The sequence below is a fragment of the Garra rufa genome, chromosome 10, assembly GCF_049309525.1.
Source record: "Garra rufa chromosome 10, GarRuf1.0, whole genome shotgun sequence".
NCBI lineage: Eukaryota > Metazoa > Chordata > Actinopteri > Cypriniformes > Cyprinidae > Garra > Garra rufa.
In genome coordinates, this window is record NC_133370.1 from 33083055 (window position 1) to 33100771 (window position 17717).

Here is a 17717-nt window from a genome sequence, read left to right on the forward strand (position 1 = left end):
AAGTTTGATATAATCAGTGTTGGGGAAAGTTACTTTTAACAGTAATGCATTACAATATTGAGTTACTCCATAAAAGGTAACTAATTGCGTTACTTAATTAGTCTTTATGGAAAGTAATGCTTTACGCTACTTTTTGTTACCTGTGTTACTTGCTTATTTGTTTGTTAATAACAAAAACCACAAAAGTTATATTTATGGCAACTGTAAAGACCCGTTCACAGACACAAAAAAATAATTTAATAAGCCTTAGACTGAAGGAGCCTCTGCTCCACACTCCAAATTTCTTTCAACATGGGGACAGGAGATATGCCAATTAATAAATGGGAGAACAAAGTAACTGGCATTACTTATTTAAAAAAGTAACTCAGATATTTCATTGTAAATCTAAATGTAATGTGTTACTTTAGCCTACTAGTTACTTTTAAAAAGTAATCTGATTACTTACCCTTGACTAAAACACCATGGGAAAATGAAAACAAAAAATGTACAATTATAAATGACAGTGCAAAGTTCTAAAATGAATTCATTATAAGTATTAATTTAACTATTATAATTGTTAATTATAACTAAAAACAATTGTACATATTTGCAGCAACTACTGTCAGTTTAAATATATATGTTAAAATTGTATCTCGAGTCAATCAAACTAATGTGTTCTTAAATACTCGCACTGTCCATCTGCTCAAGATCTGTAACAAGATCTGTTTATTTCTGCTTATTTTTATTTGCCAAATGTCAGTGTGAATCTGATCTGTAAAGATGATACATTGTTGCATTGTAATGACGTCACTCGGACTCGGGTGCCGCCCCGCGGTAATGTTTCCTCGGGATCCAGAGGCACGGTGGTGTCACCCGCTGTGAAACGCTTACCACACAAGGTTACGAAACAGACGCCATCTTGGCTCAAATGAAAGTCGCTAGCGTGGGAATCTCACGCCGCTTCAGCGTAGCTTGAGCCAAAATGTCCCACCCTTGCTGCAGTTCGTAGTAACCTTCTCCATTAAACCTTTGGGGGAGGGATATACGAGAGCTGTCGCACAAACTACTTCTTCCTTCACTTCTGTGGAACACTGGAAAATGGCCTAGCTGTGCCTGGAGATATCCTGCAGATGTCAAAGACGTTGTCGCTTGCTGATTTGACACGAAGTATGTTGGATTTTACCCGGGGAGTTTCATGGCTGAATCGTGCGTGAAGATGATGATGATGATGGGGATTCCACCGGTGAGTAAACGATTAACCCACAAACTGTTATTCGCTTGTCACATCGGTGATGTGTTTACCATAGAAGCCTGACGAATGCAGCATTTAATACTACTTCATACAGTCTCAAAACAGCCGAGATTGAAAATGAATCATTTGCGACATGTTAACTATGACTCTTTAATGTCTATTTCTTGCTAAAGATGAATTTAGGCTCACGCGTGTGCATCTCACGTCTTCTGTTTTGTAAAATGTGTAAAAATAGCAAGTAATCAGGTTAGTAAACATATGCAGTAAAGCATAAAGTTAATGACTGGAGTGGGTTATTTGACAGGCTAATGTTAGTTAGCTAACGGTAACAGTATGTAGAGACTGCAGAATAAACCTCAGTAAACTGCTAAACGTGACTTAAGGCTGCTAATACAGTTTGGTTGGTTTAATATTATATTACAGTATTATATTTAGACGCTTTTGAGTAATTATTGATGAGGTAACACCATATACTGCATAACACCTCAGGAGTTCGTTTGGAAATACGAATATATGAATCAAAATTTCTAATGCTTTCTAATACAAAATGCATATATATGTATATATATATGTATATGTATATGTATGTATAAAGTGGTAACTTTTTGTAGTAATCAACCACAAGTTTCATAGAAAGCTTGTCAATGTTTTGGAAAGACCAACAGTCAAGATAGCCTAATGTATGATCATACTGAACTTTGCTTTATATAGAGATGTGATTTTCTTTTTTCCCCGCAGTAGGTTGGGATTATATAGTCATCAAGGGTTTGGTACTTGTTTGGTCAGAGTGAATCAACACTTGCAATGCAGAAGTTGAAGTTACTCATTCAGCTTTCTAATGTGTGATTTACCACACTTGTTTGAGATGCTTTACGGAAGAAAGAAATGATGCGATGGAAGCTTTTGAAATCTAGTGAACCCAGTGACAGGTTGACAGATTCCTGCTTCCTTCAGCAACAGTTAGCTGCTCTGTAGTTGGCCCTGCTCTTTAAGACATCTGAGCTACTTTTAATGCTTTTCTTATAAATATGAACCTGACACAGGAACAAGAGCTAGTTCCTCAGATGCTATTTTCATTCTCTTTAAGGGTAGATGAAAGTGAAATCCTGTAATAGAGATGTTTGCTGTGGTGTGCAGTTTGTGAGAGACACTATGGTAGCCATGAGCTCTAGTTTTTGGAGCAAACATCCTTAATTTATGCTGCAGTGTGTCTGCATAACTTTGGGTGAAATGCCACAGCAGGCCTTAAAGTTTATCCAGGCAGTAGCAAGAAAGTGACAGCGAAAACATTCCTGGAGTGCGGAAGCAATCAAACTGAGCTTCCCGTCAACACTCCTAACGGCACAGTGTGCTGCAGAAAGATGCTTTGCAAAACGAACAATAGCAGGAAGACTGTACTTGATTAAAAACGAAACTACAGTGAAAAATCTCAACATTGCATAATATAGAAAAAGTTATCAAGTCCAAACTGATCTAGTCACATGACATTAATAACATGTAGGCGGTTGGCTGTGAGATTAGGTTTTACTGGGAATTCAGGGAGTGCCGATAATGATCATAGAAACTTTCATGGGAATGTTGTAATGTATGTTTAACCCTATAAAGCCGATAACATCATATTTGATATGCAAATTGTCAACATAAAACTTAGCTGAAAAACTTGTTGAAAGCAATCTACATGATAGTTTCCACTTTTTTTAGTAAGTAAAAGCCTTTTTTGTATAATTCTCAGTGTGTTTTGCTGTGAAATCTTAAACGTTAGACGTAAATGTAAGAATATCTTTTATATCGCTATTCTTTTTAAGTAACTTAAGAATATGAAATGCAACAGGCATTTGAGAAATGCTTATCTGTATGTCTTTTAGTCGTTTTCTTGCATATGTTTTGACCCAAAAATTTAATTTAAATTTGAGGTGATTTTTCCTCCTCAAATGTGAGCTCCATAGCTTCACTGTATCATACTGTATGAGCCATACAAGCTTGATGCATAAACAAAACACAAAACATGTTTGCAAACTAGGGTTGAATGATTTTTTCTGAATTTATTAATTAAAGCTGTCCGTAACTTTTTTTGTGTTCAAAACTTACAAAATGTATATAATAAGCGAGTACATCATGAATTCATTTTCCAAGCTGTGTTTTTGGCTTATCCTGAATCACTGTGATACACCTATAATAAGTTTTTATATTCTGACCCGCTCATAGACATATATGTTCAATGTTTGTTAACCACTAGCGTGTCAAAACTTATGGATTGCAGCTTTAATTTGAATATAATGTTTTGCCACAATTAATTTTTTTTAAACTGAGGAATCACATTTTTTATAAAATTTTTACCAAACATTACAATATGACATGTTGAGAATATGTGACCCTGGACCACAAAACCAGTCTTAAGTCGCTGGGGTATATTTGTAGCAATAGCCAAAAATACATTGCATGGGTCAAAATTACAGATTTTTCTCTTATGCCAAACATCATTAGGAAATTAAGTAAAGATCATGTTCCATGAAGATTTTTTGTAAAATTCCTACTGTAAATGTATCAACATATAATTTTTGATTAGTAGTATGCATTGTAAAGAACCTAATTTGGACAAATTTAAAGGTGATTTTCCCAGTATTTTGAATTTTTTGCACCCTCAGATTCCAGATTTTCCAATAGATGTATCTCGGCCAAATATTGTCATATCCTAACAAACCATATATCAATAGAAAGCTTATTTACTGAGCTTTCATATTATATATACATCTCAGTTTTGTAAAATTTAACCTTATGACTGGTTTTGTGGTCCAGGGCAGGGTCACATATGATAACTACATGACGGCACAGTTGATTACATGTGATATTCATGTAGGGGTGTGTGATATTGACGACAAATTGTTATCAATAACAATAATTAGATGATGTTTTGCTGTGTGTGTTATTGTGCTTAAAGACTCCTAAAGTTTTTGATATTCTTCATATTCTGTGTGGTCTGTTCACAGCAGTGATTGAAATTGTTCTTTTCCAATAAGTTTGAATTGATTAGACCTTTTATAGGCATTTTTACCTTTACAAAGCCGTTTTTTTTAAAAGTGTGCATAATCTTTTGAGTCAAATCTTGCATTTAATCAATCACTTATAATTACCAAACAAAAATGAAGTCAGTATCAACAAAATTCATCTTTGCCGAAGTTGCATATGAAGTGGCATTTAGATGTATTTACACATGTTAATGCAGCTACATTTGAAATTATTTTAAAAGTGAAAAGATACGTTGAATGTGAAATTGTCAGCAAGTCGCTGTGATTAAGTGAGTCATTGCGATAGAACCAAATCATTTAAACACTTGATTCATTCAGGAACTAAACATCGTCATGTTGCTTAGAGACGCAAAACAGTGTAGTGGCTGTGTTTGGAATGATTTTTGTTGACAAAATTGAGCAAAAACAGGAAATATGCTGTCTAAAAAGTAAGTCTTTTAATATTAACTTCTTGTTTATTGAACTGAAAAAAACCAATATCACTTTTATAGTCATGCTGATTTTTGCATGAAAAAACTACACTCTTTGTGTGATATTGATTAACTATATGAAATTATATAAATGTAAACATTTTCTGCCCCCATATCATGAATTATTTGATTATTCTAAATGCATTTTATTAGACTGAATGATGCAGTGACAGAACGCACTCTAAATGCGTGCTTAGACTTCATCAACTAATGTAACATTATGCTAGCACTCTGTAGTAGGGTTGCTCGATTTTGGCAAGAATCATAATCACAATTATTTTTATTAGTATTGTAATAATCAGGATTATTTAACACGATTATGACAGGGTCCAAAACTTTATATTAGTAATTAATTTAAAGATAGCAATGCAGGAGAAAAAAAAGATACAAATAAAAAAAAAAACAGTGCTTTAAAAAAAATACTGAATACTTTTATGCAAGACTAAAGTAGTCTAACAATATTACAGAAATTGAATTATTTGAATGTAAAATAAAATGGTGTCTTCACTGTAATAGTTAAACATGCTTTGTTTCTTATTAAAACTACAAAAGTCTTTGTATTTTTAAGCTTTATTAATATTAAGCACAGAGACGGCAGAAGGAATATTATTTGTTGCCGCTAATATACTGTTACATACACATTTTCATTCTCAACTTTTTATGATCATTTAAGACATAACTGACAAGGGTTTACATGAATAATCGTTTTTCAGAGTTTTTCAGTGCAGATTTCATGCGATATCCCGTGGCGTTTAGAGTCTTTGTGGGGAAAATCGATGGTATTTGGTTTAAGCCTACGCGTATATTCATCACCACATGCAGTACAGACCAAAAGTTTGGACACACCTCATTCAAATGAATGAGAAGGTGTGTTCAAACTTTTGGTCTGTACTGTATATATTTGTTTATTAAAGTTTTTACTCTACATTTGTGCAGTTTTCAGTGGGTTAGTGATCTTTTTTAAATATATATAAATTAATAAATAAATATTTTTTTAAATGGGTTTTTATACAAAAACTGCTTTTTTTGTGAAATTCACTTTATAAAAGACCCACATTTCTAACTTTAATTCATGGGGATAACATGGATAATTTCACATGGTTTAGTGTAAGATTTTTGCCCATCTTTTGGAAAATCCAGTTTTAAAAGTAAAAAAAAAAAACTTTTACCAGTAGGTGACTGCAGAGCTCCACTATTTGCTATTTGCTATTTGACCACCTGAAAGATATTTTTTCACAAGTTTTTTCAGTTGAATTCATATCTACAGTACAGACCAAACGTTTGGACACACCTTCTCGTTCATTTGAATGAGAAGATAGAGTTGTCACGATACCATAAAAATGACTTAAGATACTATACCAGTTGAAGTATCACGATACTGAGTAGTATCACGATACCATGCAGCATTCATTCATTTAACATTCAATTCTACAAAATGAATCAATTTCATTAATAAAAAGATATAAATGAAAACGGACAAGATTTTTCTCTGAATACTTCATCAGTGTGAATGAATGACTGTCTAGTACTGTTATCCATTAAAAATCATGTAAACAAAACTCATCTGAGCACTGCACAGAAGCTTTATGGAGTGACATTTAGATGTGGTATTTATACATTTAGACTGTACTTATAATTGCATAAATAATGGTATAATATTAATGTTTTAAATACAAAACTCTGAATAGGGCTGTGCAATTAATCAAAATTCGGTTTCGATTTCGATTTCTGCTTCAAACGATCATGAAAATGCAATAATCGAGATGAAACGATTATTGCGCCCTATTCTGCCCTTTTACCAGTGGTGCGCTTTCGCTCCTCCATAAAAGCCAAATTTCACATGCAAATCAGCTAAATCATGTAAGGTGGCTTTCATAAAATGGGACATGATTGATTTATTAATGTTTCTTTGATGTTGTGTTTTTAATAGCACGTAAGAAAACTTGCGCTGTCCTTTGTTAATGCCCTCAGAGACGGAGCGGAACACGGACATGAAAGTTATCTTTTAGCTCAAGGTGCGCACCTAAACGGTCAAATACACGCAAAAATATTTCAAAATGAGGGGCTTGGTGATTATTCATGTAAACTCTTGTCAGTTATGTCTTAAATGCACATAAACAGTTGAGAATGAAAATCCGTGCGTAACAGTATAATGGGTCCGTGTGGTTAAAGCGGCAACACATAATATTCCTTTTGGCGTCTCTGTGCCTAATATGAATAAAACGTAAAAATAAGTTTTATACAAGAAACATCACTCACTGCTCTTGAATGAAGGACGTTTTTAGTTTTAATAAGAAACAAAGCATGCTTAACTATTAGAGTGAAGACATTGTTTTATTTTACATTCAAATTCAATTTCTGTAGTATTGTTAGACTACTTTAGACTTGCATAAAAGTATTCAGTATTTTTAAAGCACTATTTTTTTATTTGTATCTTTTTCCTCGCTGTATTGCCATCTTTAAATTAATCACTATGTTAAGTTTTGGACCCTGTCATAATCGTTTAAATAATCGTGATTACAATATTGACCAAAATAATCGTGATTATGATTTTTGCCGAAATCGAGCAGCCCTACCGGTGTACCGTGCGTACAACCCTATGTCAGGGTTAGGTCAAGAACATTAAGAACGTTTCTTGATAGCAGATCTACAAAACTGTGTATGAAGGTGTGGTGTATTAGTGGCTTTCCCTCCCCAAAAGCTTTGTTATGTAACAACAGATTGGCTGAACAGAATTAGGTGATTATGTCACACGGTCAGAATCTATATTCTGTTTGCCCTGTCAGTCCTTATTTGTGATGTAAACTAGTGCTTTTTACCAAAATCACACTGATTACTTCAGGTATTTGTCAGGTTAGTAGTAGCACATATTGCTGAAATGTTATTCCACTTCTTGGCAGTCCTAAAAGGATTGAAAATGACTTTTAGATGTCTGGATGTAAAACCGTATTACTCATTCTAAGTTTACAGGTGTAAAAATACAGCACCTTAGTTGACTCTGACTGTGCATGTATTATTCAGAGAATCTACCGAGTAATTAAATCTTAATCAGGTGTGGTGCCTGGTATTATGGGTCAAAACCAGCTTGTATCCAAAACTATTTGATGTTTAGTATTGCTTTAAAAAGCAATTAAAACAATCTTAGATGAAGCAAATTTTAACCATGCACTATACATTCAGTCTATAGTTGATAATACAGTGCAATTTGAACTTCAGCCGTTAGCTGTGAGTGTGAAAACAAAGCTCTTTGTATTTCAACATGGGGGGAGTCACAGTGTGGTTTAATGGAAACTTTCATGTTTTTAAAGCGTTTGTTGCCAGTCATCTATAGCAACGCTTGCAGGTTGTAATTAAAGGCTTACATTTATACAAGCACAAACCATTCAGTAGGTTGTACACACATTGGGAATTTTTCTCCCTGAGTCCTTACGCAAAGAGTTTGGTTGGCTGGCTGTAAAATATTGTATGATATTTTCTTATTATTCATGAGCTACTTGATGGCAAAGGAACTTCCACTCACTAACTACAGGGACAGTCCCAAAAGACATTGATGATTCTTTAGTACAGTGAAAACAGAACATATTATAGTAAACTCAGTAACCCTCTCTATGTCCTTGTTCACTGGAATCGTTCGGTTCGCTTGTCTCGGTTCAGTGCGTGTGTGCCTCACACGGTTCAACGGTTGCGCAATGTAGCCTCGTGCACGTAGTGAGTGTCCCTTTTTGCGGGAAATAAGAGGTGTGTGTGGACATACAGACAGTAAAAGTGGAGTGCTGCAGGTTACGTCACGTGTAGAAATGGAAAGTGGGAGAGATAAGGAAGGCTGCCTGGAGTTGGAGGATGCGCCAATGTCGTATAAGGGGCCGTTCACATGTAGCGTCTTTTGCGCGCTCAAGTTCGTTATTTCAAATGTAGACGTGCGATATGCGCTCATAATGGAAGCGACGCGGTTGCGACGCGCTCGTTTTTTCCAGGCGCGTCCGCGCCGCATCGAGATAAAACCATCCAAAGACTATAGAATACCCTTAAAGAAACTTTAAAAAATCTCAACTTTTCAGAATGCAGCAAGCGCACCGCAGGTCATGTGACATGAACCAACCAATCACTTGTTTAAAAGACAGGGCTTAAAGATTTCCTGTCTTTTTCTTTTAAAAGATAAAATTTTGTAAGAGCTGCACTGAAGTTGGCAGTTTGATAAATGCAAGTTAATTCTTCAGTTCAATCTTTATGTGCTAAAAAGGCACATGAATTCCCGTAGAGATAGCAATACACATTCTCCTGTTTTTGCCAAATAAATGAAAAGCATGTCATCAATGTTTTTTTAATAATGTATGCTAAATTGTGGATAATTAAGCTACATATCATATGCCAAAGTAAATTTCTGGAGTGTTAAAGATGAAAAAAAAGAAGAACCACCGTACAGAATGGAAAACCGTGACCTAAAACTGTGATACGAACCGAACCGTGGGTTTTGTGAACCGTGCCACCCCTAGTGGTGGCCAACAGGTTGAATGTCCAAACTGCAGTTTAAATGCAGCTTTAAAGGGCTCTACACGATCCCAGCCGAGGAATAAGAGTCTTCTCTAGTGAAACAATCTGTTATTTTCTGAAAAAAAAAAAATAGTTTCGCCCTGTCCTACTTTTTTGAACTGAAGTACACAGATGAAAAACTAACAATGCCTGATTTTTCCAATGTGATTTTCCAACGTGATCTTGCACTAGTGCATTGCTGAGCTTGTGTGAGATGAGCATTTGTGGTCAGGGTTGCCAGGTTTTCACAACAAAACCTGCCCAATTCCTACTCTTAATTAGCCCAAATCTACCTCAAAACTAGCCCAGTCATTTTTTGGCAAGGTTCCACTGGTAAAATTCGCATTCCAGGGGCTAAATATCACGTTTCTGGGGACATTAAAAACAACCCGCAGCAACAGTGTTAAAGTCGGCCACTTCCGCGGAAAAACTTGGCAACACTGTTTGTGGTTAAAAGTATGGAATTTTATTTTATTTTTTTTTCTAGAAAATGACAGATGCTAGACAAGACCCTTATTCCTCGGTTGTGTAGAGCTTTTTGAAGCTGGACTGAAACTGCAATTTGGACCTTCAACCCGTTGGTTACCATTCAAGTCCACTATATGGAGAAACATCCTGGAATGTTTTCCGTAAAAACATTAATTTCTTGGACTGAAGAAAGAAAGGCGTGAGTAAATTATTAGGAAACAATTATTCTGGATGTAATCGGCTGCGCAATGATACCGCAATTGCGATTACGCAAAAGCTGCGATAAGTCACACGCATCTTATCAGTGAAGCATGGATTCTCTGATCAGTATTAAATCTCTATCTGAAGGCCAGAGGGCGCTTTTGTGCAGAATTTTCAAATACGCCCCACAAAAGAAATTCAGGAAATCCCTATAGGGGTAGCTGAATAAACAGAAGATTTAACTGCTTCATTGATTCAACATGACTAGGGCTGCACGATTAATCGCACGATGTTGTGAGGTGCGTTTAGTCAATGAAGCCGGTACTTTGATTAGTAGTAAATCACATGCGTTCAGCACGTGCATTCAGCATTCGGCAATTAATACACAGAGACGTAAATCACTGACAAGCTACGCCAAATCGTGCTCAAAATCGCATTCGAAGTACTGTCAAAGTACTGGCTTCATTGACTAAACGCGCCTCACAACATCGTGCGATTAATCGTGCAGCCCTAAACATGACTAATAAATACAAGACTACAGCAATATATGATATATCTAAGTTTTTATTAGGGATGCACTGGAATGAAAACTCTTGGCCGAAGCTGAACAAAATTAAACAATTACCTAACATGGTTTTTCGTGTTTTTTTCCCCCCATGTATTTTGCCTTTTTTTCACCATTGCATAAATTAAATAGCCAAAATGTGCTTTTTACAGTTTTGTCTTGCTTTTCACAAAAAAAATAAAAAAATTACAACCATCAATTTAAAAATATTTACTAAACACTGAACATTTTTGCCATTCTAGTAGACATAATAGCCTACCAACAAAGCACAATTTAACTAATAAATAATAAATAAGTTAGTAATATAATATTCTTTGGCCATTTTTAAGACCCCCTTCTTGAATCAAGCATGTGTTTTTTTTAATGTAGGAGAATGTTTAACAAAGGAGAATGTTATAATAAATTTATTAATAGAGCTGTTGTAATGATTGCTATCATTATTTTGTGTTATTTTTTTAATTTTATTTTACAGAACAACAGTAAAATTACAATACTACATTCACTACATTTATGAATGTTGACTTTTATTTTGGTGGAAACCCACAAGAAGACCTCAGTACTACTAGTTTGCTGACAGCACCAGATTTATGAATGATTCTCATGTAGATTTCCCTCACGCTTTGGTCTTTAAACCCTGGCTAATGAGCTTATGCAGCGCTGTCAGAATAAATACAATTTGTGTGTGTATTAGACAACATAACATTCTGTAGGTTATTTACTAATGGTTTAAGGCCAATTTGCAATTTCAGTCATCATACAGTAACCAGCAACAACCCCCCCTTTCTCTTCTCATCGAATACATGTGATGCGGTTCTCTCGCTGTCGGTGTTTGTAATGATTTTTTTTAATGACAGTTTTAAATGCTTCCACACTGCCGACATGTTTGCTGCATTAGTGCGCACCTCGATTTGATCACGTCATTGTTCGGTATAATTTATTCTGCCTTTTTGGTTATTCCTAACACCGATAGAGCTTTTTCTTTGCTATTTTCAGCCGAATAATTTCGGTTGCTGAACATTCGGTGCATCCCTAGTTTTTATTATTATTATAATTTTCATTATAATAAAGTATATAATACAATGACATGAAAAGTTCAAGCCTTTATCACTGCCTAGAATACTATGAAATATGTTGCGTGCCTTATTCTGTAAAAGAAGCCACATCATCTCACAGAAGGATTTATTTTAAACACTCGACTGCCCCTATGAACAACTTTTAATTATCACCAAACGATTTTATAATATTGTTGATTATATCGTTTGCGATTATGAATAGCTTATAGCAATTATGAATAGCGAATATGCGTAGCTTGTCAGTGAACTATGGCTTTGTGTAGTAAATGCTGCTCCATCTGAAAGCATGCATGGTATGGATATTTACTACTGATTACAGAACCGGCTTTACTAACAATTGCATGTGATTTATCGTGCAGCCCTATAATTAGCATTATTGTATATAGTGTTGTCAAAAATATCGATATTTCGCTAAATATCGATACTGAAATATCCAATACCAATACTAATTTTCCGAAGTATCGATACTAGCCGAGCTGTCACTTTCACTTCTACACAAAGGCGAGTTGACAAACACCACACGTGACTAGGGGTGGGTATCGTTTGAATTTTATCGATTTCGATTCCGATTCCGATTCCACTTATCGATTCCGATTCTTTTCGATTCCCAGTTTCGATTCCGATTTAGTAAAAAAAAAAAAAAACCAACAAACACAAAAGTCAAACATTAATATATTAAACATGTTTATTTTCAGTGCTAGCTTGCAACATATTATTTTATTACAGGGGTTCTCAACCTTTTTTATATCAGGTCCCCCTTCTTCTCGGGTCAGTTTTGCAAGGCCCCCCTATGCCTGACATTTCCTCTAAAGGTGTTTATTTTTTAACCTTTTTTATTAACCTAAACATTAGTTTTGCCTTTTTATTTTTCTCCTGCATGTTATAAAAAAAAATCAAACAAACTTTAAATTAAAGCTATACTTTTGAATTTAAAAGAAAATCCTCTGCTCTAACTTTTTAACATGAATACACACATACAGATTTAAAGCACCTAAATTATTTAATTCAGACATTCTTCACAACTTCAGAGTACTCTTTCTTAAGTGACTGAATATCTACTGTTTGTATTTATTATAAAATAAACATATAAATGAAAAATACAGTAAATACATTTAATATAAATGTAATGTATTTGTTAATACATTGTAAATCTGTTTATGCTGGTGCTCATATGTGCTTAAACACCACTGACCCTTACAAGATCCACCTCTATGGGTAAGCATTCATTATAAAAAACTCACAGGACATTCATTTTGAAAACTATGCAAATATTTTGAAATTTCACGCAAAAATACTATGGATCAGAGCACCGAAAGCATGAATAGTTTGTGAATCAACAGGGGACTTATGCGTGCCTAATGTACGACTCCGATATACAAGAATGAATACATTAGGCACGCGCGAGTTCGTTACTATTACTCTGGTCATCTTTGCCTTTACATTACCGGGAGGGTTTGTTTCATGCAGCCAAGAGATAAAGTAGATACCTGTCTTCCCGCGGGGGTATAAGTGACTTTTATGTGGGCTTTTGCGGGACGAAATAACATATATTCCTTCTGGAGTGGGCGGGCGCAGGACTAAAATCCGTCCCTTGCAGATCTCTAAGATGAAGTTTGCGTGCAGCGGTAGATTTGTCTTCGGTTTTTACAAAGCGTAGACACACTTTTAAACGCTTACCGTGATCCATCTTTTCGACTGATGTTTACATTACCACGTAAAGTCCTGGCAGATTGCACGCGCGGAAGGTCCTGGCAGATCACTAGATGGAAAAAATGCAACCAGGAATCGAAACGAGGAATCGAAATTTTAATATTATAACAAGTATCCGATTCTTTATCTTAAGTATCCGATTCCAGAATCGGAATCGATTTTCGATTCCCAACCCTACACGTGACTGCGGTGCCTGTCTTGTCTCATTCAAGTGAAGCGAATAGAAAGGAGAGTGGGGCACCCCGCGACTGGCTTTGTTTGATAAAGAGCACAGCAGGAGTGCTATCTGGAAATATTTCGGATATGAAACAAACGAACATGGAAAGCCGAAGTACACAAGCAAGCCGATATGTAAGAGTTGCTACAGAGCAGTGCTAACAAAAGGCGCTAACACCACTAATTTCGCAAAGCACCTGAAAGACAGACTCATTTTAACATTACTGAATCATTAAATAAGATTACCTATTATTGTTGCTGATATGAGTGTTGTCCCGTTTTTTTTTACCGTAGTTCGTTAATATAAACAGATTGAGGAATCTTAGACGAGTAAATACTTTAATTGCGGTCAAATGTAAATTAACTGCGCTTATTTAACTTTATTTAAAAAAACAAAAAAACAAAAACAAAAAAACATTACTCCACAGTCAACAGTTCTCAACAGTTCTACTCAACAGTTACTCCAGTGAGCAACTGAGCATTGTTTTCGCGTGTGATGCACGCATGTTTGCTTGCATGGATCGTTGATTATGAATCCGGCATTAAAATCTGTTCGTCAAATAATGTTAATGTATTAACCAGCATTTATGAACGAGCAATGCATTTGTTACAGAATATTTGAATCTTTGATAACGGTAGGTAATAAAAATACAACGGATCATGTTAGCACGGTCCACTAAAAAATATGAACAGATATAACTTTGGATTTTAATTGGTTAATGTATTAGTAAATTATAGATTAAATTAATTTTTAACTAAGATTAATAAATGTTTTGAAAGTATTTTTCATTGTTTATTCATGACAACAAATATCTTTTACCATTAACTTAAGTTCTAAGATTAGTTAGATAGTTTAGTTAATTGTGTGGTCTAAAAAGAAAAAGAAAAAGTTTACGACCTACACTGCCAGTTGTATTTGAACAGCAAATAAAGTTTGAAGCTCAAACTCAAATGAAGCTAAGAAGCTGAACAGGGCTGTAGCAGTGTACATATGCATATACATCATTGTCATGTTCTAGACTATATTTATCTTTAAATTAAAAAAGACATTTTTAATTAATATTGTGGCAGTTTTTTTCTCTGTGGTATCGAAAATAATATCGATATTTTTCAAGGTATCGTATCAAAGTTAGAAATTCCAGTATCGTGACAACACTAATTGTATAAGAATACTGTTGACTACAGCCATGCTGATAGCATTTTTAAATAATTGGTTAAGGGAACAATTCAATGACTCACTCATAAAGACAGTCCCTTGTTGCCACCTACTTGTCAGATGACATAACCTGCAGAAATACTTGAAACGCTACACAAATTCAAGAACCTAAACTAACAATTTTAGCAGTAGAAGTACTTCACAGAAATATGCCCAGTGGTATTTGGAACAAAAGAATGAGCCTTCCCACCCACATTCCTTTTTTGTTTTCCTCAACACAAGACTCCTAATAGTATTGAAGTGTAATAGTGTGTTGGTGTAATTTGACACAATAAGATACTGTTCTGGTCTGCCATGCACAGATGCACACAAACTCACCTGTAACCTGCCACTTTTTTGCATAGTTTAGCAGTGCCAGCCAGAGTGGGATGTTATTTGTGCAATCTAGTAACCTGAAGTAAGCTAGAGCAAGTCAAAACTATTTTTGTATTTTAAAATGAAAGTTTTTCTTTCTTTTATAGTTACTTCACTCTTTAATACCATTTTCTTTCAAAATGTTTTCTGGTCAAAAGTGAAATCAGATGTTATTTTTACACACAGCAGGAAAAAAAGAGCAAATGCAAATAAAGAGCAAATGCAAATCCTATTCCCTCACCTCACTTAAGCGGTTTGCGCGACTGTGTTTCTTATTCCCCTCCTCCCGTGTCTTCTTAGCTTTGTGCTGACAGTGTGGCAAAGCGTGCATTTTTAACTAAGCGTAAAATGTGTCTAGTCTGCTACTTTCAGAACCTTCTGCTCGGTGGAATATCTTGTCTCTGGCGTAATCCTTGTTCTTATGTGTGACCGGCCTTTGCCGTTACCCACTTTGTTAGTGACAACCTTTCCATTGCAATGTAAGATAGTCAGCCACAACTTTGTGCACCAGATTTTACCCGTCTTCAAAGCTCAGCAAAGTACCAGAAATGCTCTAATTTAAAAAAATAACAGGTTAGCTGGAAGATTTGGGACCTTAAGGATATTAACACAAGGAGTCTATTTAGCATTAGGCTGAATCTGGCATGACAGGAAGAATTAAAACTGGTTTTCATGTCGTTACTGAGGTTTTATCATCCTGTTCTGTTTCAGATTTGGCTGTCCAATGTGTGTGAAACTGGATGAGACAAGGGCTCTATCAGGAGCCTTTGTGCAGATATACCTGCTATTACTGAAGAGGACCTCTGGGCAGGTGAGAGTAATGTTCTTTTCAACTTAATTAGCTTAATTACAAATCAGATGGTGCAATTTATTTGGACTTGTCATCATTTATATTTGGGATGCTGTGATGTTGTAATTATTTCTGATACGATAAGCTAATTATTATTTTATGTTGACTGATACATGGCTATATACTATAATATATCAATACAAATTTTAATGTTTTTAAAGAAGTATTACGCTCATCAAAGCTCCATTTATTTGATCAAAAATACAGAAAAAAGTACTATTATGAAATATTATTTCAATTTAAAATGTTTTCTATTCTAATATACTTTAAAATATAATTAATTTTGTGATGCAAAGCTGAATTTTCAGAACTCATTCTAAAATGCAGATTTTTCTATCAATGTTGAAAAAAGTTGTGCTGCTTAATATTTTTTTTTTTGAAGCTCTGGTACTTTTTTTTTTAGGTTTCTTTGAATAAAATGTTCAAATGAACAGCATTCATTTGAAATAAAAATCTTTTCTAACAATATCAATATTCTAACAAGTCTTTTTTACTTGCTGAATACATCCTTGCTGAATAAAAGTATTGATTTCTTTCAAACAAAGAACGTAGGAAAGAATTTACTGACCCCAAACTTTAAATGATTGTGTATACAAAACATTCTATTTTAACATTTTATTCATCAAAGAATCCTGAAAAAGATATCACCGGTTCTAAAAAAAAATAAAATAAAATTAAGCAGCCCAACTGTTTCCAACATTGATAATAAATCAGCATTTTAGAATGATTTCTGAAGGACCATGTGAAAATTCAGCTTTGCAACTTGAAGTTCATTCGGTTTTGAAGTACATTAAAATAAAAAACTAATAGAAACATTTAATAGATTTTAAATTGCAGTGATATTTTACAATATTACATTTTTTTTTCTGTTTTATTTAATTTTTAATTAAATAAACACAGCCTTGATGAGAATAAAAGGCTTTGAGAATCTTATTGATCCCAAACTTTTGAACGGCAGTGTACCTACCTAAAGTTTTTAATTACGAAAAAATAATTGTGAGCATTGGGATTCTGTGTTGATAGTTATATTAGTTATAAACTAGTCCATGACATGTACTCTTAAAAGGGGAAAAGGCACTGTGATAAATCACTTGATAATGAATCGCTAGTTGTATATTTGTAATTTGCTTAAATGTTGGCTAAAAATGTAAATGTAAAATGCAAATGTCTTTAGAGAGACAATATTAGCCATCATCCGTCACAATCACTTTTAGCTACCACATAAAGGTTGGTAGAAGTTAGTATTCACAGATGTGTATAGTTGAAGTTTGTGGTGAGATAAAAAGAATGTATATATCATTTATATCAACCTTTAACTGATATGGTACTAATAAATTGCATCACTGACATTTTTATGACATTTTATGAGCATCACAAAACATCACTTTTTAATGAATCACCAATACTACCAGACTCTGGAAGATGTTCACAGTTCACTCTACTTTTATAAGGTTTTACCATGTTAGCACTCTGTATTCTTGGTGCATGTGGAAAATATTGTATTGATGTTCTCACGAAAAAGGCAATTTCACTTTCAGGTTCACGCGGCACTTGGCAGGGTGGAGTTTCTTGACCCATGGAGAATTACTTTCAGACTGAGGCCTTTAACCTGGACAAGGTGCTGGATGAGTTTGAACAGAACGAAGGTAGGAGAATGCTTAGAATAAAAAAAGGTGTTCTGAGGGCATATTTCTGTAACGTTAGACAGAACAAAAGATACTCTGTCTCAGTACATTTACACATGTTCAGATAACCCACACAGTCAGGTGAATTAGAGCATAATGAACTAAACGCAGAGTAACACAGG

At 34.7% G+C, this 17717-nt stretch overlaps 1 protein-coding gene across 1 annotated transcript in view; it reads left to right on the forward strand.

Moving 5' to 3' along the window:
• The first annotated feature begins 1048 nt into the window (after positions 1–1048).
• Positions 1049–17717, forward strand: part of zfyve9a (zinc finger, FYVE domain containing 9a) — a 40300-nt gene continuing 23631 nt past the window's right edge. The window contains exons 1-3 of the mRNA XM_073848537.1: positions 1049–1222; positions 15772–15871; positions 17449–17556. Of these exons, the coding sequence (XP_073704638.1) occupies positions 17487–17556 (70 nt within the window). The 5' untranslated portion in view covers positions 1049–1222; positions 15772–15871; positions 17449–17486. The remainder of the gene's footprint in view (positions 1223–15771; positions 15872–17448; positions 17557–17717) is intronic.